Source organism: Hibiscus syriacus, unplaced genomic scaffold (assembly GCF_006381635.1).
Source record: "Hibiscus syriacus cultivar Baekdansim isolate YM2019G1 unplaced genomic scaffold, ASM638163v2 tig00112632_pilon, whole genome shotgun sequence".
In the NCBI taxonomy this organism is placed as follows: domain Eukaryota; kingdom Viridiplantae; phylum Streptophyta; class Magnoliopsida; order Malvales; family Malvaceae; genus Hibiscus; species Hibiscus syriacus.
In genome coordinates, this window is record NW_024063371.1 from 35,653 (window position 1) to 57,654 (window position 22,002).

Sequence of the window (22,002 nt, forward strand, 5' to 3'; positions counted from 1 at the left end):
TCTTGTACTTACTCCAGATTAATAAAAAAAACGATTCAATGATATGTTTATAACAATTGATTAACTAAATGATTTATTTATAATTTTTTAAAATCGAATGATTTATGCTGCAATTTATCTTTTTGGTAGTATAAATTTATATATTTTTATATTGATTTGTTCAAGAGTTGAACCTAGTATTTGAGATTATTTAAATAAAATCATTATATTGTAAAATGAATTTGAATAAAAAAAATTAAGTCAGTCGGATTCAAGTTACTTTTATTTTAGGGTAAATTACGCATTTAATACTTAAACTATTAATTTTGGTATATTTTAGTATCTAAAATTTTATTTTTTTGAAAACTACACCTAATGTTTAGTTTTTGTTTCAGTTTAGTATCTCGTCGTTAAAAACTTAATGATTTTAGTACATAAACTATTAATTTTGGTATGTTTTAGTACCTAAACTTTAAAAAAAAAATAATCAAAACTTAACGTTAAATTTTAAAAGAGTACTAAAATGAAACAAAAATTAAACTTTAAGTATGATTTTGAAAAATATGAATGTTTAGATACCCAAACAAAATAAAATTGATAGTTTTGGTGCGAAACGCGTAGCCTACCCTTTCTTTTATATGATATGCTCTATTATTTGAAAAAATAAAAGGCGCCACTGTCCGTAATCTTTCCCAAAGGGCAAATACCAAAATTTTGGGCAAACATGATGCCGCAAAGCCTCCTTCAATTAGCCTCCCAAAAGTGCACGACAGGATGCCCAATCCTTGACCGCTTGCTCGGCGGCGGCATTCCTTGCGATTCGGTGACTGAGATCGTCGCAGAGAGCGGTTCCGGCAAGACCCAAATCTGTCTCCAATTGTCACTCCATGTCCAACTCCCTGTCTCCCATGGCGGTCTAGCCGCCTCCTCTCTCTATCTGCACACCGAGTTCCCCTTCCCCTTCCGCCGCCTTCACCAGCTATGTCTTTCGTTTCGCTCCTCAAATGCCCGCTATTTCCCCATTAATGACAACCTTTGCGATCGTATATTTGTGCAGAGTGTACACTCTGTTGATCACCTGCTCGAGATTATGTCTAAAACGGAGCCTTTCATTGAAAATTCGAAAACCCAAGTTCCGGTTCGTCTCATCGTGATTGATTCGATCGCTGCCTTGTTTAGGTCTGAGTTTGACAACACCCCGGTTGAGCTTAAGAGAAGATCATCCCTGTTCTTTAAAATATCTTCCAAGTTAAAGGCGCTTGCAAAGAGGTTTAATTTAGCAGTTTTGGTGACGAATCAGGTGGTTGATTTGATGGGACCTAATGAGGGGATAAATGGGTTGAGGATTGGGAATTTAGGATGTTTATATACGTCTGGTAGGCGGGTTTCTCCTGCATTGGGGCTGGCTTGGGCTAATTGTGTTAATTCAAGGTTATTCTTATCTAGGATTGAAGAGGTTATTGGTGAAGAGAATGGAAAATTAAATGGGGAAAGCAGTGATTTTGTGTTTAAGAAAACCAGGAGAAAACTTTATGTTGTTTACGCCCCCCATTTGCCTGAATCATCTTGTGAGTTTGAGATCACTAGAGAAGGGCTTTTTGGAGTTGAAAGATAGCTTACTGGTTGATTTTGTACAATAAGAAATCATCTGGAGGCTGCTTTGTTGAAACTTGGAGCCTTTTTTATTTATGATTGAGTTTAGAAGAGAGAATCACCATGCTTTTCTTTGTGTTTTCACATTTCTTCTAGCGCACTTTATCCCTTCTTTTGTTTATCATGAGTGGTTCTAGATTGATTTTCCAATGATTTTTTGTTCTCTTCAAGTGTAAATTATGGATATTGCTTTTATGTAACTAAGGCATAAGCGCATATTTGAGCTGGGAACATATTTCAATGATCTTCTCTTTCAGGCTTCATAATGTCCCTGATTCTTTTATTTATGTTGTGACATTCTAGCTATTGCTAGAGATTTTATGAGTTAGTTGTTCTTTCTCTTTTTCATTTTTGACCAGCATGCCACGATTGTTGACTTGGTTTTATCAGGGCAGTAGAGTTATGCCATGTTGTCAAGAAGAGACATCATTGTAACTTGTTTTAGTGTAGGTTGTAAAAATGTGTTTTCTTTCAGTCTCTATCAACGTCTGAAGTCGTAGAACTCCAATGAAAATTTTCAATCTCTATCAAGTCCAGAGACGCAGCAAACTCCGGTACAGAACAAGCTTCCAGAATCAGAACTAAACCTCTAAGGTAAACTTCTTTACAACCTGCATATAGCAATTGGATAAGTCAGTGGAAAGGTGCTAATTATTTGGTTTGATCAGTTGATATCTCTAATCCTATTATTGATAGTATTCTGGCTTGACACTTTGTGTTGTATATGGTATAGCAATGTCAACTAATTGGTATTCTGGAAAATTGGAATCATAGATATTTAGTGTCTTAAGGTTACAAAATGATTATTGGATAGCATGTAACGAATTTGTCATCATTCTATAACAGCTTATCCCTTTTTAAGAATAGCATGGCAGTGGAGGAGCTGTTTTCTTTGAGGCTAAAGTCCTCAAGGCTCTTTCTTTTAGAATATGTAGTAATCATAATATGCATCTATTGTAGGGTGTTAAACAAATGTCCTTAAGGCTCTTTCTTTTCCCTTTTCGTTCAATGTCCTTAAGGCTCTTTCACTTAAATGCTAAAATACAAACCGATTCTTTTTCAGTATGGAGTCTGCCTTGCAGCCGAAAAGCTTAAGTGAGGTACCTTTAGCATTGCTCTAGTTTTCACATTTTCCGAACCGTTTGGTGAAGTTGTGCTGTATATACCATCTGCTAGACATTGAGTCAAGGATTTTAACAATTAGCATTCGATATCGTGCATTGTGCTTTGCAACATCAATCTTTCAAGCTACGAATTACTAAAAGTTTCGAGTTATTCGAGTTGTATTTTACAATTTGATTTGAACTTGATTTTTTTTGAGTTGAGTCGAGTTTATGAAATTACAACTCGAAGTCAATTTTTCGAATCGAGTTTTGCTACCCTAATATTATGTTTCTTAATTTTTTTCGGATCCAACCAAATCATATTGTGATATTTATTACATCTTAACTAATATATTTACACGAATTATACAACCTCATTAATAAAGGAATTACTACCCTGTATTTACTCTAGATTAATAAAAAAATACTAATATATTTAAGTTGTGGCATTGTATTTTGCTTGTGATATTGTGTTTCGTGTTGTTATTGTCCTTCAAGTAAATTGTGGAATTTGATCAATTTCAATCTTTTTTTCTTCAAAATTTATGATTTTAAGTTCAATCCATAATGATTATATAATTATTATAGGAAATATGATTAAATTATAAAGATATTAAACAATCAAACTAGAAACAAATAATTATATCTCTAACTTAAACATAATACAAAATTTATGATATAATTTAACTTGAGATATTTAATTACTGCAGCTCGAATTAAGAATTATAAAACTGACCAGATTAAAAAATAAAGACAAAAATCATAGGTCCCTGTATTAAAAAAAAAGAATAATGTGGACTTCCAATTTAGAAAATAAATTCAATGTGGTTGTTTGATCAATGTTTTTCGTCGTTAACTGTTACGGTGCTGCTATGGTAGTTTATAGTGTTGATGTGGCAGTCCACAATACTGACGTGGCAGTTCACGGTGCTTGATTATGTGGCAGATGGACTACCATGTCAATACATTAAACTGTCACATCAATACACTGAACTGCCACATCAACCTCGTAATAGTTAACGACGGGAAATGTTGGTCAAATGGTCATATTAGGTTTGTTTTTTGAGTTAAAGGGTCACATTGAGAGAAAAAAAATAATATGAGGATCAAATTAATTTTTTTCAAAAATATAGGGACCTATGATGCCTTCTTACAAAAAAGTAGAATGTGACATGTCAATTTAGTATCTACAACAATACCAGCACGAGCCTAGGTCGCAACAAATTGGGTGTGAAACATCCAAATCAAGAGGCATTTAAATGGAGGCCCAGAAGCAGATTGAAATTGTTTGAGCTCCATTGCCATTGGGTATGGGTGGAAGGCATGTGCCATATATAGATCACGCGGTTCTTGTTCAATAAACTTTGCTTTGAGCGAAGACTAGTAAAGCAAGCACTCTCGAAAGAGGAATCCTGCCAAAACCGTAATTGATTTGCAATGGCGGATGTTTCAGTCAAAAGGCCCATGATTACTCACGTCATCTTCGACATGGACGGTCTCTTACTCGGTAATTTCACTCCCTGCATTCGCTCCTTTCTTCCCTTATTCTTTTTCTCTGACGAAGAGATCGCAGTCTGGTATAGGAGATGAGTTTTAGATATCTGGATCTGAATCTGAATCGAAGATGTTTTGGATGTCAGTTCTCAAAGATGATTACACGGATGAATTGAGCTAAGCTTTTGGTTTAAATTAACTACAGGAAGTCAGGAACTGAATTTTGGATTTTCTGTCCGATTTGATATTTTGTTTCCATCTCATCCTTTTCAATTCCCGTATAAACAATGTATGAGGTGGTGATATTAAAATTATTACTAACATTTGATCTTATTGGAAGAGGTGTGGCCGAATATCAGCGTAGTTAAAGAATCGTGGATCCTTCTACTCTGTAGTAGCTATTTAGGTCCAATACTTGATTACTGAAAACATTTTGATCTTTATTCTTCCATGTGCTGTGATTTATCCAAGTGTTTGTCCCCCCAAGTAAGGCTAAAAAAACTGCTAATTTAGTCCAATGCATCAGATGCTAAACCAGTACTTCTCTGTAGACATTATCTCAGATTTATGCAATCATTTCTCACAGTTAAGGTTTTATGGTTTTTTATGCTTTCGATTCATGACTTGTCATTCATATGCAATCCCTTTTGTTTTATTTGATTATTATCCGTTTCACCTTCTGTTCACTGTTTCTTAAGGTTTTATGGGAGTTGCATTCACATCTACATATTGTACAATAAATTTTGTGGTATATAAAAGCTTTTCTAGAAGGAACTTAGCATCTAATCAAGTGTCTGCTACTGTCTTCTGCAGACACAGAGAGGTTCTACACTGAAGTCCAGGAAAAGATTCTTGCTAGATTTAACAAAACTTTTGATTGGTCTCTCAAGGCAAAAATGATGGGGATGAAAGCGATAGAAGCAGCTCGTGTGTTTGTTGAAGAGACTGGGATCAGTGATTCTCTTTCAGCCGAGGATTTCCTTGTAGAAAGAGAGTCAATGCTACAAAGTATGTTTCCGACTAGTGAGCTCATGCCAGGTATTATTTCTCCGGACATTTATCAATAAATTTATTGATCAATGACTTTTCTATTTAGCTTATTCATTTTTATTTGGAAGTGATAATAATTAATCCAAAGGCACATGTCCATTGTCTTTTTTAATTGTTTTTTGAGAGACATTATTTTTTATATTCAATGCTTTGACTTTGCTATACAGATCATGTAGCAGTCATGCTTATGTATCATAATTCAATTTCTGTGTGAGTTTAAATTCCAGCAGGTGATTTTTTAATCACTTTAATTGATGTCAGGATGATATTTCTTATTTAAAGTAATTTAAAAATGGATTGTAATTTTTTTATCATGCAAAAACCACTTTTAAGACAAGGAAATTAGAAAAAATATTTTTAAATATTGTGTTTTGTGAAATTTTATATCAAGTGAGATGAAAGTTTAAATGAAAGTTATGGCAATGAAATTTTATTAGTATTTGAAGTCTTGTTTGAAGCTGCTTCACCTTCTACTTTTGGCAATGAAACTTTATTAATATTTGAAGTCTTGTCAAAGAAAAGTGATTTGATGATTGTTATTGTATGAAACTGTGCTCCAAAAGGGGAAGATGTAGGTATATGCTTAGTTTGCAGATTATTATTATTTTCTTTTTCTTATATTTTGCAACTGAGTTAAGTGATAAATTCTTGTAAATTCCTATTCCAGGGGCTAGCCGTTTAATTGAACATTTGCATGCAAAAGGAGTACCAATTTGCTTGGCAACAGGGTAAGCATTGTCATTTCCCTTCTTATTCCCTTTAATTTTTTTTTACTCAAAACTTAACATGGAGCTCATACACAAGTGTGAATGAACTTTGAGCTCCTTAATGAAATGTTTAAACGATTGACGTGCCATGCAAACATCATTTACAAGATGTATTTTGCAGAAGCCACAGGCAGCATTTTGAGCTAAAAACACAAAGACATGGTGAGCTTTTTAAACTCATGCATCATATTGTTCTTGGTGATGATCCGGAAGTTAAAAAAGGGAAGCCTGCACCAGATGTATTCTTAGCTGCTGCTAGAAGGTTTGAGGTATGATATCAATCCATGTTCTCTTAATGTACTTGACATTTGAATATGCTAACTTGTGGTTGGACATGCATGAATTGAAGAGTATATTCTTGGTGTTTTAGTTATATGAGAAGTAAAGCAAAGTAAGAAATAATCACATGAAAGTGATTTTTGGTGAACTTAGTACCCTGCTTGTTTGAATTTGATAGAACTTACACACAACGAGAAAGACAATTTGAGATCATTTGGAATTTAATGTTCACCATTCATGAACATAAATGTCATATTCAAAAATAACAAAGGACTGCCTAGTGCATGCGGTTGATGAATTACAGAATCTAGGGACTGTCGGTGTTTTTAGCACTACCATGCTTTCCCAAGAGGTTGTTTCTTTGGCTTGAACCTATGACATAATTGCTAATGGAGCTTATTTTCCTAGGGGGACCTCATTTCTGAAATTGATTTAAAAATTCCAATGTTCACAAGAATCTCAACTTTTGAAGGAACTAAAATAGTACTTAATAAAATGATATAAATGGTAGTTTTTATTCTCTTTTTACTTTATTCTATTGCTAGAGGTATTTTCCAGTTCCTTTCAGATTCGAGTTATCCCCAGTTTTCTCAATGCAAACATGCTGAATTGTCTTGTTTCAGCGGTGACCTTTCTATGTTGCCTTTGAAACAATCCAAGATCATATTATATAAAAAATGATAGAAAAATTATGTATTAACAGGTTGGGCCTGTAGATTCCAAGAAAATTCTTGTGTTTGAAGATGCACCTGCAGGAGCTCAAGCTGCCAAAAATGCTGGGATGCAAGTAAAATTGTTTTTTTTTATTGATTAACAAGTACAATTAGTCATCATAGATTTAATGTTCTAAGTTTTACTTTTTGGATTCTCAATTCGATTAGTTCTGTTATTTTTATGTTTATTTTATGCTGTTTGAGTTAATTTCATATAAAATAACCTCTTTATTCTATAAGTCTATAAGTACTATTATCCAGTTCATTAACATTAATCTCGCTTGCTTAGTAGCCGGTTAAATGATTCACCACCACTGGTGATGGGATTATGTGTAATATTGTGGTGATTACTTGCTCATTTTATTTAACACCTGCACAGATATATTTCTTTACATTCCACCCTTTATCAGTTCAAGGCTTACCCAAAATCTTTTCATATAAATTGCTATCAAGACTCTAAATTGTTGATGGCCTTTGATAGTTGAACTTTTGGCCTACGGAATAGATGGCAAGCCTTTGGCATGCTAGGATCAGGACTCCTTTTTTCCTTTTATGGTGGAGACGATGGCATTAAATGTTTGTTTAATTCCATTGGTTCTATAAAGCGGTAAAAGGAATGGTTATAATTCTGTTCTATCACAAAAACTCTGTCATATCTAAGTTCAGAATGATGCATGATTTGTCGATTAATTCCTTAATGGTTGATGTAAGGAGGCATGACTATTAATACTGAATGGAGCTTAAACTTATGGCACGATGTTTCTCTTTAATGAATGCATTGATAAGGTTCTATACAGCTTTGTCAGTTTTAGCAATATCGGTATTTGATCTTTGGACCAAATTCTAGGGTTAAGATTCTATATTGGGGAGATTCTCTGTATATTTCAACCTTATTTAGATATTCTCTAGCTTTATAATACCAGTGGTTAATGAGTAGGGACATCATTGCAATGTTCCCCTGGTTTTAGAAATGCGACATACTTGTATATGTGATGTAGTTTTAGTTCGCATCGGAACATATCAGTCATCTAACACCATTATTACATCATTAGCCTTTTTTGGCCTCTGATGAGGCTTGAAGTTCCTGCCATTGCTCTAGACAAATGGGTTGATATGTTCATCTGTTTGCACAGCACAGCAAAGTATTTATTTCGTTTCTTTTGAGTTCGAAACTTCCATCGAATTCCTTCGTATTAAACTCTTCTTTTTCCTGCTTTTATTCGACACTGTGTAGGAATGTGGTAATGGTTCCAGATCCAAGGCTTGGACAGCTCCCACCATGCTATAGCAGACCAAGTTCTGAGCTCCTTATTGGATTTCAACCCAAGTGAGTGGGGTTTGCCTGCGTTTGAAAATGCATAAACCTCATCTCCATTTCACCCAAGTAAGTAATTCAAAAGGGTCTGGACCCTAAACCTTATCAGATTTCACACATATATCATTGCCTGGCTTAAGACAATTATTTATATGCTTATGAGCTTACAACGCTTTGGGCGTTGGTCTCTGGACTCTTACGGATTGTTTCCCCCCCTTTTCTGGTTTATAATAGAAAAGGGTAAACAAGCCAGTGTTTGCCTGGACCGTTAGATTGAGGGAAATCAAAGCTTGAGATTAACTCGTTTTTCCTTCAATAAATATCTTCTCATTTTTTACTGTTAATCTCATCCTTTAATTTCTCTCATTCAATGGTTATAAAAAAGTGTAAACTTAAAAGAGTTTTACACAGTATAATTGGATAGATCGGTCAAATAAAAAGAAAATGATTATTATGTTGAAACATCTTTCGCAAATAAAATTAAAAATGCATCATGTATTTTATTTTTTATGGTTATTTTTAGAAATATAAAATTCAAATATAAGACTTAGTAAATAATTTTGAAATTATTTATACACCTAATTGTTTGGTCAAATATAAAATGACGTGGAGAAAATTATTTATTGAATTATGCTTGGCAATTGAATTTGATTATTGTTAATTAGAAAGAATAACAAGCATAAGCCTTACCCACCAAAGCGTGATGGGGTGGTGACGGTGACAGTGACAGTAAACGTGAAGCAAATATGTGAAGAGGTGTCACTTCTTGTTCTTCACAACAACCCATCACGCTTCAGGTCAATAACTCATGTTTATTTATTTATTATTTGTTTTTTTTATTTATCTTTTGCTGTCAAACCTAAGAATCATAAGTTATTCGAGATTGACTTGATCAAAACTTGACTTGAATAAACTCGAGTTCGAGATCGACTCGAATTCTTAACGAGTCACAATAAGTTACTTGATACTCGACTTGAAAAGCTCGCAATAAATCAGAAAAATATAATATATTAAGTTTTTATTTTTAAAAAAATAAATTATTAATAATAGTAATATTTATGCGTTTTTTTAAATATTCAGAATAAGATTTTCATATATAAGGTTTAAGTTTGAATTTGAAGTTTCAATCGAGTTAAGTTTAAGTTTCTTTTCATTTCGAGCTTTTACGAGTTCAAATTATGTTTTCGAGTTTGAGTTTAAGATTTTCCCCCCGTTTCAAGTTGTTTTTTACGAGTTTCAATTCATGTTTTCGAGTTTGTGTTTAAAAATTTTTAGTTACGAGCTTGAGTCTAGTTGAATTCTATTTTGAAAGTTTTCAAGTCGAATGAAGTTTAACAATACTAAAACTCGACTCGGTTTGATTACACCCTACCCTAGTCAACTCACTTCGTTTATATCAATTTATGGACTTCTATTTTATGGTGCTATTATGTTTTTTTAGTGGTACTTGTTTTGATTACACTTCTTGACCTTGTCAATCAAAATATAATATTTCCCCGACGTTAATTGTTTACATTTGGATATAAATTTCGCCTTTCATCATTAAATATATTATTGTATAAAGATTTACGAGTTTTACATAATCAATCAAATTATATATTTTATAAATCTCATAATTTAGAATCATAAATAATGAAATCCTATCAACCAGAGCTCTTTAATCTTACAAGACAGAATTGGACACGCACATTTTTTGCCATTATTTATCTTTGAAATGTCTTAATTAATTAAATTAATATTATAAATTCAGGAAGTAGCAACACCATTTGATGGGTCATTTGAACGGAACTGCCGGATCTTCCTTTCAACGACACTCCGATACCAGTACCATGCTCCCCGATTACATTAGACTTGTGTGTTTTACATAAGAAATATTACATCGTAAAAAATTATTCAACACTAAAAAAAGAATCACAACACTCCTCAACTTTGATACACATACTCCTTTGTAGGTCCCTCACGTGAAAAGGCAACCACAAGCTCAGAAAGTGCACCACTGTTCACAAAGTTGTTGAGCTCATCTTCGTAAATGTAATCCTGAAAGCAAATGTTGAATTAAACCTCCTTGTTCAAATTACAAAAGATGTATCCCTAAACCCACCGGAGATATAACACTAATCATAGGACAGGAAAGTGCGTGACTTACCATTTGCCGGTTTCGGCAACCAAAGAACAATACGGACGGACCCAGTTCTGCGCCAGCTTCTTTCAGGGCAAGTCTTTCCTGAAAAAGAAAAGAACACAGATAATTAGTTTATAAAATTTGCTCAAACATGAAGAACCTTGAAAAGATGACAAAACCTACCTGAAGGAATCCCCTGAAGGGAGCCAATCCAGTACCAGGGCCAATCATAATAATGGGCACTTTAGTATCCGAAGGAAGTTTGAAGTTCGATTGCCTTACAAAACTGGGTGCCCAGCTGCAGTCCTGGATTTTCTCCAATGGCACAGCATTCTGTATTTAATGGAAAGAAATTTTGCATTATTAGACTGGAGAAAATAACGGATGCAAACAGGGTATCAATCAGGAAACATATGCTATCATTATCTCCTGAAAATAACTTAAAACGTTGACCCCTCCTGACTTCATAAATTAGTACCAGAAAACATTTTGAGTACCTTCATCCAAGTTGAACAAACTCCTTTGTGAATACGACCTGTTGGCGTTTTCTCATAAACCAATGCACAAGTTACATGAATCCTAGAAGGTGCCATCCTGAAGCATGATCATGGAAGGTAAATATGTAGGAAGTGCTACGAAAAACAATGCTTTTAATTTCAAGAGGTAAAACTATAACACGCAACTGATCTGGAGATGAGATTCGTCACCCCAAAATCGAGCCAAATGACACAATAGAAATTTTCCTCTCACAAAGCCAAAGACACAGAAGATAAGAAAAATAATGTTACCTTGGTGAGGATGAGATTGAATAATATCTAGGCTGTAACCTTGGAGCAACCGCTGCAAAGAAAACACCAAGAGGAGGCCTAGCTGAAGGAAATTCAGCCATGACCTCAAGGAGGCTTCTCTGATTTGCAACAATCCACTGTGCATATTCATCCTGTATAATAAGAGGCCAGACAGTGTATCAGTATACAAATAAGCAGTAAAATAGGGTAACAATAGTGATATAAATTCATTCCTCTAACCTTTCCCCGAAGGCGATGCAAGATGTCTTAGTCGATCGGCCTCAGTTGGATCCGAGGCATGAGCAGCCAAAGCAAGCAAGGCAGACTAGAAGTGGAATTCATTAAAGAGTTAGAGTTTTTATTCACAGAGAGAAGACCGTTATTATGTTTATCAATAAAATAGTTGGTCTAACCTTTTTTGGCGAGCTCAAAAGATCAGCATTTCGTGCCAGCGCTGTTCTCAGAGTACAAGGTGGGAAAGGAGGAGGCAAGCTTCCACCAATTGGCTCACCATCCTCTTTATCAGTATGAATAGAGAGAGAAGTGTCTGGTGATAAACCCAATAGACTCAATGCTTCATCTACAACTTCATCAAGGTTCTCACAGTAAACGCCAACGTGATCCCCTGTTTCATATCTGCAAAGGAAGACAATTATGAGAAGACAGAGTTCACTATGATGTTAAAAAGGAAAACTTAAAGTTAGCTACACTCAGCATCTAGTATTAGAAAATGAGGATAACAGGGGGAGGTGGCATTATATCAACACCAAAAATTTCCAATCCAGTAGCTGAAGACTCAAGAAAGCAACTTACGAAAGTCCAGTGCCAGCAATGTCAAATTCAAGGTGGGTGCAAGAACGATCAGATGCAGGAGTATGAAGCTCCTTCCTCACAGTCACATTAGACCTTCAAGTTAGGGTGGAAAAGGTCAGAATTATCAAAGAATCATATCAAACAAAATGTCTACCTGGACATCTGGAAAAACCATTCTAGCGTACCCGCATGGATGTTGAGCATCATAAATAGCATGACCATTTGCATTACTCCACTTCTTATCCTCAAGTGGTGCATCTGCAGGATCGTAAAATACAACTCGGTATTCCAAAACAGCAGCATTGTATGGAGTAGAACCAGTTGTCACATCATCTTCATCACGTAGAAGCTGATCTAACTCAGGCCATACTAATTCACGCCTAGAAAAACAAGATAGTTCAATAAATTATAAAAGGTTAAAAACTGTTCAACTTTCTGATCAAAACAGTGCTGAAGTTCTTAATACCATGCTGTAAAGTCATCTTCCATGCATTGGTCATCGTCGCCGAGACCCAAAGGAACTATGCGCTTTGCTCCTGCAAATATCATACGAGTAATGTTAGCAAATAGGGGACAGATTTGGTGAAAACAAAATGAAGATGAATATGAAGCAAACGGTAAACAATCCTTTACTATATCAGCAGACTACTATTTTAAGTTCAAATGGAGTTTAAAAATTTTAAGTTCATAAATTTTTGAATTAAGTTAAATTTTATTTTAAAATTTTTTTAGTCAAATTCATTTATTTCTTTTTCTATTATTTGATTGGGTGTTCTTGATTACACTTTCTAGTGATTGATGGGCTCGCCTGGACTCTCCCATGTTTTCTGCGAATCATATACAAGGGAAAGTGTTTATATATATATACATAATATATAACCTAACTTTTTATTTAACTAATATGTGATTAATACGAGTTAATTGTTGTTAAATATTTTGATATAATCATATTTAGTTCATATTATTTATATATTCTCTTAATTTAGTTTTATTTTTAATAATTTAAAATAAATTTAATCATTCAATCGAATGATGTTATATGTCATTGGTATCACGTGTCGTGTCGTGTGTCACTGGTATCCCATGTCGTGCCACGTGTCACTGTTTTGTTGGATGACTAACTGTCAAAGTATTTGTGAAAAATAAATATATTAAATTAAAATAAAGTTAATCCTCTAACCGAATAGTGAAACGTGACACCCATGACACGTGATATCATTCGATTGAAGGATTAAATTTATTTTAATTTATTAAAAGTATGATTAAATTGGGAGAATATATAAATAGCATGGATCAAATATGTGATTATACCGAAATATCATGTCACGAGTGAGAAAAAGTGGATAAAATATAAATATAAGTGATGAACCTTGTAATTAACCCTTATTATTTTATGTCTTTTAATTAAAAGCTAAATTAAATTGCGTGGGTATTTTTTTTATCAGTTTTACATAGTCAATGTATTTTAGAAGTATCATTGTTGACAATAAATGAGATAATTTCACCAAAATCGAAATCGGACTGAAAAGCACATATCATCGAATCTTAAAAAAAATTCCTTCCTGCCGGCTAATCGGCTATTTTAAAGTGTTGGCGTCGTTTATGCAGGTAGTCTCTAAGTTTTTTTTTTGTCTAACCGACTTTGATAATCAATTTAATAATTAAGGGTAGAATGGTCATTAACGTTATTAATTCGATTTATGATCAATCCAATTTTAGTTTCTCAGTCGTCAATTTCCGTTCGATTTTAGTCCCCAAGCATATTAGATAATTAAACAAAAGGGGTAATGAAAATTAATAGATGATGGTCTAAAATCGAACTGATCAATAACATTAAGGATTATATTTTCTTAATTTTTAATTCGGTGACCAAAGTCGGTCAGACTCTAAACGTAAGAGATTATCTACATAGTTTACCCCAAAAAATGTTCACAAGTCTTAAGGTTCTTTAAATACATTAAATGTGACATGGGAAGAATTTCATTGTAAGTTCCTAATCTATACTTTTATATGATTCACGACTTAAATAATTTATTTTCATTCCTCCATATCTAGCCGCGATTTGCCTTTTTCGTGCTTTTCATAATATATTTTATAAATTATTTATAAATCACTTCAACTTAAAACCAATTAAATCAATGGTAAAGTAAATAAATGGTTATCTAACTATATAATGTTATTTTGTTGAGTCTCCTGATTATTAACGGTTATAAAATGATCATTCGACTATAGTCTGTATCTCGACTTTCTTCACATGGCCCTCAAACCTAGGACATGAGGGGCTTGGGCACTCTGATCCAAGCACTCTGATCCAAACACTCCGATCCAAGCACTCCAAACCATCAACCCTGATCCAGAGTCAGTCATTTAACTATAAGGTATTGCTTTGTTGAGTTACCTTATTATTAAAAGTTATAAAATAATCACATGATTATTCGTATGTTTCAAACTTATTATTTTTCGTTGAAATTTTGATGATAATTTGAGTTGGATGTTAACATGATGAATTAGATATAATAAAATATGATCTCAGAATCTCAAACAATCATCATATCTTAGACATTATGTTAACATCAAGCTCAGACGATCGTAATTTTTTTAACAAAAATGATGAGTTTAAAATATATGAATACTTGAGCTATTATTTTAATTTTTAATAGTCGGGGACTCAACATAACAATATCTTATAGTCGAAGGATTCAATAAAACAACATTCTATAGTCAGGGGATCATTTGTATATTTTACCCTTAAATTAATATATTACATGCTTATTCTACCATATACATATATATACACACATGTGGGTTAAGATCCACTTACATAATATAAAACTCTTTAGTTTTACATTATGTAAGATTGTTAGACGAGTAAAAATATACGGCTAAGATTAACTCTTTGTTTTTTTCAGTAAATATATTCACATTTCATACATTTGATCTCACCAATATGTTTTCACTCATCCAACCATCCTAAATCTGTGTAAAACTAAAAAAAGTTTACATTATATGATCCTATCTCTATACATACATACATATATATTACACACTTAAATAAAATTAGACTCGAAATATTTAAATTACTGTAATAATAACGCCACCAATCAAATTAAAAATCAATTAATCTTCGACATTTAGGATATTACTTTATTAAATCCCTTGACTATTAAAATTTATAAAATGATCCTTCGATTATGGAGTGTTACTTTGTTGAGTCCCTCGACTATTAAAAGTTATAAAATGGTCACCCAACTATTCATCATGTTCTAAACTCGTTATTTTCCGTTGAAAAATTAGCGGTTTTTTAAGCAAGACGTTAACATGATGACCCATATATAATAGTCGTTTGAGATTTTGGGATCAAATTTTATCATATCACAGTCAACAAGTTAACGTTCAGCTCAAAGTACCATCAATTGTTTAACGAAAAATGACGAGTTTGTAACATAATAAATATTAAGGTGACCATTCACAACTTCTAATAGTTGAAGGACTCGACAAAATAACACTCTGTAGTCGAAGAATCATTTTATAACTTCTAATACCCGAGAGACTTAATAAAGCAATACCCAATAGTGGGGACTATTTACCTTCTTTTATTTTATTAAAAATGGACGTATAGGTCTAGGTCATAAATTGAATAAATCTTATTGCTAAATACAATAAGAAACAAAATGTAAACATATACATACACGATATATACGTTTATTTTCACAAGTCAATAGAATTTTTGGTTCGTGTTTTTTATATTATAAATTGTAGATCGTATAAAATTGTTTATATATATATATATATATATATATATATTATCAAACAAATATTTTAAATAAAAACATGACGGCTTAATCTAATCATTGATTCATTTGATGCAAGCTAGAAATCGATAATTTAAGAATAATGCAAAATATACGTCATCTTTAATTTTGTTTTTTTAAAACTAGGGTAAATTACACCATTCCTCACTGATTTATATTATCTCTCCTATTTTACTCGTTATACTTTTAATTTTTTTAATCTACTCACTGAACTTTTGAATTGTTATTGTTTTGATCATTTTATTATTATTTTTGTATGATGTGATACTTATTATTATTTAATATAAAATAAAAACAAAAAGTGGTCGGACACTACTGTCGTAGAAGGTGGCCATTCGATTCCAAATTTAATTGGTCGTTTCACCTCGACACAGTAAATTCGAATATGACATCTATTTTGTCGGAATTTGCTCCGAAATCCACAAATTAAAAATTAAAAGTCAGAAACACGAAACATTTCAGTCGATATTCACATATTTTGAGATATTTTTCAGTAAAACAATCATATGATTCATACTTATAGGGTCGAGACGTACCTACACATGAAATTTGGGTAAATAAAATAATTCATAGTTACGTAGTTTACCCTTAAAATTATTACATCGAATAACGCCAAGTGCTCCCGCTAGTACGTAAGTCAATTTCTACAACTTGACCAGACGTCACTAAAATCCAAATTTCTTCGTTTTTATTTTTATTTTCACGGTGAACAGAAAATACTTTATTTTAAAAATAAAAAATGGTAGAAAGATGTTTTTAAATATAAAAAGGCAACATATGACTTTCTTATCGTATAAGCCAATTATTTTACAAATATAAGGCTTACTATATACTTTTGATACCCTTTGACTGTTTCTTAATATGATTTCACTCACCATTACCTGTTACCTTATAATATAAATATTTATTTGTATATAAGAGAAATAATACTAAACATTTAATCTCGATCCAACAAGTTCGTCTTCTTCTTTTCTTTTGATTTTTGTGTAGTCAACGGTAGCACCAATTTTAATATTTCATAATTGACCGTCGATAATTATTATTTTTCTTATTTTTCTTTATTGTATATTTTGTTTTTTTTCTTGAGTTTTTTCAATTTTAAATAAGAATATCTGTCTTTGTGACACATTTTTTTTGCTCTCGTGGCATGCTTTTTCTCTGTTCTTGTGGCATATTTCTTATGGTTTTTGGTACGTTATTCGTAGACATCTGAGGTCGTGTTGGTGCTCGCACAAAGATCCTCACGACATTTGTTGTTTTCTGATTAGTTTGTTGGTGGTCATGTATTGTCATATATCCTCTTTGATAAAAGGTTGTTTGCCGATATAATCAAAAATATGTAACAAAGCAGTTTGTCAAATTGTTTGGTTCGCTTATCACTCCTTTATCCTTTGTAAAACGTCTCGTTCGACAGAGACAATGAGTTTTATGAAGATTATTAGATTTTTTTTATGTTGACCGTCATTCTCAATGGATGTTTTGTTTTTCTTTGTATCTTTAGGTTTAATTTTTGTATGACTATTGTCGCGTTGTAATTTGATTCCTTTCATTGTTTTATTAATAAAATTCATTAATAAAATTCAGTTACCATTGTTCAAAAAAATCTCTATCAAGCAATACTATTTTTATATCATTATAATAAATGTGTACACACTTTATTAAATACGGATAAAAGATTTTATGTTAGATATAAAATTTTAAAAAATGTAAAATAATTGGGAGACCAAAGTAAATTATTAATAGAAAATACAAAGAAAATATCTTAAATATATGAGAATTTTATTCATAATATATTTTCTTAGTAGTATGGGTGATGACAATATAATATATGTTCGAGACACTTTTAATCTTTTGACAATAAACGCTTATACACCCTTACATATGTTGTGTTCGAATCTAAAACCTCAAAGGATAATAATTATTCGTTTAATTGCTGAAGTTGCTTGATTCGCAATATTAAAATCTATAGGGAAATGCCTTACTAACCAATTGATTTCTTTCAGAGAAATGCCATACTAAAAAAAATGCCAAGGAGACAAATGGAGGGAATATGGACAAATCAAACCATAAGAGCCATATGGAATAAAAAATGTTCATTTATCCAAATGGAGGGAATATGGACATTGGCGGGACCGATTTGAAGACCTATTATTTCCAACTTGCTAGGCGAAACAAGACAGAAGCTTTCAACAGCATACATTTCTTTCTAGGTATTAAATGGAGACCAAAAAATCACCGTCTGAATGTCTAACACAATTGCTGACCAAAATAAACCAAGTCGCATCATTGGGTATGAAGCCAGACTCCAAACCTCTTTGTATAAATAAACAGGCCTCATCAAACAAGCCCTCTTTGCAGTGCCAACTGATCAAAGTGTTATAAGTAATAGCATCAGGATAAATTCCTTCAGCTTCTAATTTGTCAAACAAACTCAAAGCCTCCCTTATTCGTCCGGTTCTACATAGACCATTTATCAGACTGTTATAGGTAACTAGATCCGGCGTTAAACCCCGATGAACCATTTCTCTTAGAAATTCGAGTGCATTATTGACTTTCCTAGCCTTACAAAATCCATCTATCAGTATATTACAAGATACGTTACTTGAAACAAATCCTTTCCTTGTCATTTCTTCAAACAATCCCAGGCCTTTTTCGATTGCCCCAGCTCGACAAAGGGCCTTTATTAGGCCATTGTAAGTGATTTCATCAAGGGGGCATCCTCTAAATAACATTTCATTTACAAGCTTAAGTGCTTCCTGGATCTCACCCCACCTTAGAAAAGCATGAATCAGAGTGTTGTATGTCACTTTGTTGGCAATAACCCCCTCAACCATCATGTTGTGATACAGACCCAATGCCGCTTCCATTTGATTGACCTTGCATAAACCAGATATTAGTGAATTAAACGTAAATATATCAGGCTTACAGCCTTTTCTTGACATTTCATCAAACATATCTCGTGCTTCATGGATTTTTCCACCTTTGCATAGTGCACTTATTAAGGTATTATACACAACAGTATTCAGGCTCACTCCTTTTGCTGACATGCTGTTTAGAACATAACCAACTTCCTCCACCCGACCTTCCTTGCATAATCCATCAATCAAAATTGAGTATGTTATCACATTGGGCTTACAACCCTTGCTTTCCATCTCATTAACCAATTCAAGAGCTGAACCTAGACATCCTTGCTTGCAAAGTCCATGAATCAAAATGCTAAATGTAAAAACATCAGGCTTACAGCCAATACATAACATGATATCATACACGACAGCTTTAGCTTCTTCAAAACGTCCGCTTGCCACATATCCATTTATCAGGGTGTTTATGATAACAACATTTGGGTTGGGCACTTTGTGTAATAATGCCCTTGCTTCATCAACTTGGCCTGCTTTACATAGCCCTTGCATTAACAACCCATAAGTAACTGCATCAGGGGTGTAGCCCCGGAGAATCATCCGATCAACCATTTTCGCTGCCTCATGGATACGATCGAGCTTGCAAAGGCCATATATAACATCATTAAAAGTCTGAACATCAGGAGCACAACCCATCAGAAACATTTCCTCCAAAAGTTTCACTGCTTCAATAACTCTGTTGCCTTTCGACAATGCATGAATCAAAGTATTGTAAATGACTGAGTTAGGCACACATCCATGTCTCGTCATATCCATAAGTAATGAGCATGCAGAATCTACTTCATTATCCATACAAAGGGCTTTCATTACCAAACCAAATGTAAGAATATCAGGAGATACACCGTTATTTAACATGTTATAAAAAACATTTGGAGTAACTTTATAACAATTCCCAGCTACCAGAATACTCAAGACAGTATTGTAAGACCTATATGTTATTTCACAAAAGTAAACACTCTTCATATCCAATAATAATCTAGTAGCCTGACCTGGCAAACCGGCTCTTCCATAACATTTCATGATCGAAATGAAGAGGGATTCTCTAAAAACGATCCCTTCTTCTTTCATTTGCACCAACAACCTATCTATGGCTTTAAATTCCTTAGCTGCCCCAAGTTTTTCAATAAGAACACAATACACGTCAAAAGTATGACAATAGCCTTTCTGTGAACCCACCCATTGAAACAACTTCAAAGATGTGGGAACATCAAGTGGAAGTTCAAGCAATTTTGAAAGCTGATAAGGAGTAATCTTATTGAATGATTTTCGAAGTTCATCGAGGTCAAATGGTTTGAGTAATTTCTGCCATTCATTTTCAGAATCTGGTTGATTGCTCTGGGAATGATGCCCAGATGAGAAAGCTGAACATGGGGTTTTAGAAACAGATTGTAGGTTTTTTCTGACATGAAATGCAAGTTTTTTCGATCTTCTCAACATTACTCTAAATGGGTAGCTCCAAAATCAGCAAACTTACCTTTTTTCCGACGATAATTTCTGGAAAAACATTGTTGTAATGCTCTCAGGTACCGCGATTGAGCTTTGATTTCGGCTTCCGCGGCGTACGATCAGCAACTGTTTTTAAAAAGGTCGGGATTTTGGGTTTTGCCTGGCAAATCCGAAGAGGTAAGAGCATATGGAAGTAATGCTTAATGTTGATATTGGACCTCCAACTATATCATGTTTTCAGTTTGGCACCTAATCTTTGGTTCTTTCTTTTTCGAAACATTAGTTTTTTTTTGTTACACTTCTGGTTTTCAAGACTTTGTCTTGCTTAATCCGGACCGACCTAAGTCTTAAATATGCAAATTATATGATTTATTATATTTTAAAGATAAAAAATTTATTTTTGAAAGATTTAAAACTTGTAAAATATATAAATATGAATTCTAATGATAAATACATATAAATTTTTAAAAATGTGTACACAAATTAAGTGATATTTAACTTTCAAAAAATCAGATCGAGTTCGAGCGAAAAATATATAACTCTCAAGTCAAGTCAGATGAAAGATATATAATTTTTAATATCATGTCGATTGAAATCTGACCCATATCAATCCCTAATTTTGATAGATAAAACCAGAGAATTTAGTATGCGAAATGAATACGTCATAATTAAAACCTTTAATTTTATCTAAAAAAAATCTAATTCTTTATCCCATTAGATCAAGCAGATTGATTTGCATAAAGAATTAACAATTTCAGCGTCAAACATGGTAGGCGAGTTGTGTTATCTACCACCATAGAACACTTCCCGTAGGCTTCAGATTCGGATATGTGACCTCATTGCTGCTGTCTGTAAAATTTTGTTCATAGCTCTGACCAAACCCCCATTATCTCCCAAATTTATCAAACAATATACTTACCAAGATCATATTTTTGGGTAAAGTATACTAATGGTCCTTAATTATAGGATATTATTTTATTAAAAATAATAAAATAGTCATTCAACTATTAAGTCCCTACTATAGAATGTTTCTTTATTAAATCTTTCAATTATTAAAAATTATCAAATAATCCACCTACTATAGAATGTTTCTTTATTAAGTTCATCGACTATTAAAAGTTACAAAATGATCACCTGATTATTCTTTATGTTTCAAACTCGTCCTTTTTCGTTAAAAAATTGGCGGTTCTCCAAGCTGGACGTTAACATGCTGGTTAGGATATGATAATCGTTTGATATTATGTGATTATATTTTTATCTTATCATAGTCAGCAGGTTAACGTTCAACTTAGAATAACATCAACTTTTTAACATAAAATGATGAGTTTGGAATATAATGAATAGTTGTGTGACCATTTTATAACTTTTAACAGTCGAGAGACTCAACAAAATAATATTTTGTAGGCTAAGGATCATTTTATAACTTGTAATGTTTACAGGAATCATTTGGAAGTGTATTATTATCATAAGTCTTAAAATACTTGTTCTATTAAGTTCTTCCAAACAATTTATAACCTTGTATTCATGTTCTATGTAAACAATGTAAAATTTTGAATCATGATCGAATGGTGCACAAATAAGATGGATTAGAGATATATCTCACCTCTATTGACCATCGATAATTGGTGCATTATACTCATTCTTCAAGTATAATTTATTCGAATCCTCGTTCTTACATTTAATATTTTACCTTTTTTTTTTTTACTTTTTGGAGTTTCAAATTAGTTAAAGAAAATATATGCAAAATAGA

The 22,002-nt window shown here is 32.9% G+C and overlaps 4 protein-coding genes across 4 annotated transcripts; 2 read left to right on the top strand and 2 right to left on the bottom strand.

Annotated features, from left to right (window-relative positions):
- The first annotated feature begins 687 nt into the window (after window positions 1-687).
- LOC120182166 (DNA repair protein XRCC3 homolog) lies at window positions 688-1,638 on the top strand. The gene has a single exon (XM_039187162.1). It carries the CDS (start codon window positions 704-706, stop codon window positions 1,592-1,594), a length of 891 nt encoding a protein of 296 aa, XP_039043093.1. The 5' UTR covers window positions 688-703; the 3' UTR covers window positions 1,595-1,638.
- A 2,460-nt stretch (window positions 1,639-4,098) lies between these two features.
- On the top strand, window positions 4,099-8,422 carry LOC120182151 ((DL)-glycerol-3-phosphatase 2-like). Its single transcript, XM_039187147.1, has 6 exons — window positions 4,099-4,242; window positions 5,043-5,267; window positions 5,947-6,007; window positions 6,168-6,315; window positions 7,029-7,108; window positions 8,273-8,422. The coding sequence occupies exons 1-6, from the start codon at window positions 4,173-4,175 to the stop codon at window positions 8,367-8,369; spliced, it is 681 nt and encodes a 226-aa protein (XP_039043078.1). The 5' UTR covers window positions 4,099-4,172; the 3' UTR covers window positions 8,370-8,422.
- A 1,843-nt stretch (window positions 8,423-10,265) lies between these two features.
- Window positions 10,266-12,642, bottom strand: LOC120182146 (NADPH--cytochrome P450 reductase-like). Its single transcript, XM_039187143.1, has 10 exons — window positions 12,543-12,642; window positions 12,262-12,456; window positions 12,077-12,169; window positions 11,677-11,899; window positions 11,506-11,588; window positions 11,264-11,419; window positions 10,973-11,069; window positions 10,659-10,808; window positions 10,500-10,577; window positions 10,266-10,390 (listed from the first exon to the last, which is right to left on the bottom strand). The coding sequence occupies exons 1-10, from the start codon at window positions 12,623-12,625 to the stop codon at window positions 10,277-10,279; spliced, it is 1,272 nt and encodes a 423-aa protein (XP_039043074.1). The 5' UTR covers window positions 12,626-12,642; the 3' UTR covers window positions 10,266-10,276.
- A 5,459-nt stretch (window positions 12,643-18,101) lies between these two features.
- On the bottom strand, window positions 18,102-20,359 carry LOC120182115 (pentatricopeptide repeat-containing protein At5g64320, mitochondrial-like). The gene has a single exon (XM_039187129.1). The coding sequence runs from the start codon at window positions 20,241-20,243 to the stop codon at window positions 18,102-18,104; it is 2,142 nt and encodes a 713-aa protein (XP_039043060.1). The 5' UTR covers window positions 20,244-20,359.
- Window positions 20,360-22,002: the final 1,643 nt, after the last annotated feature.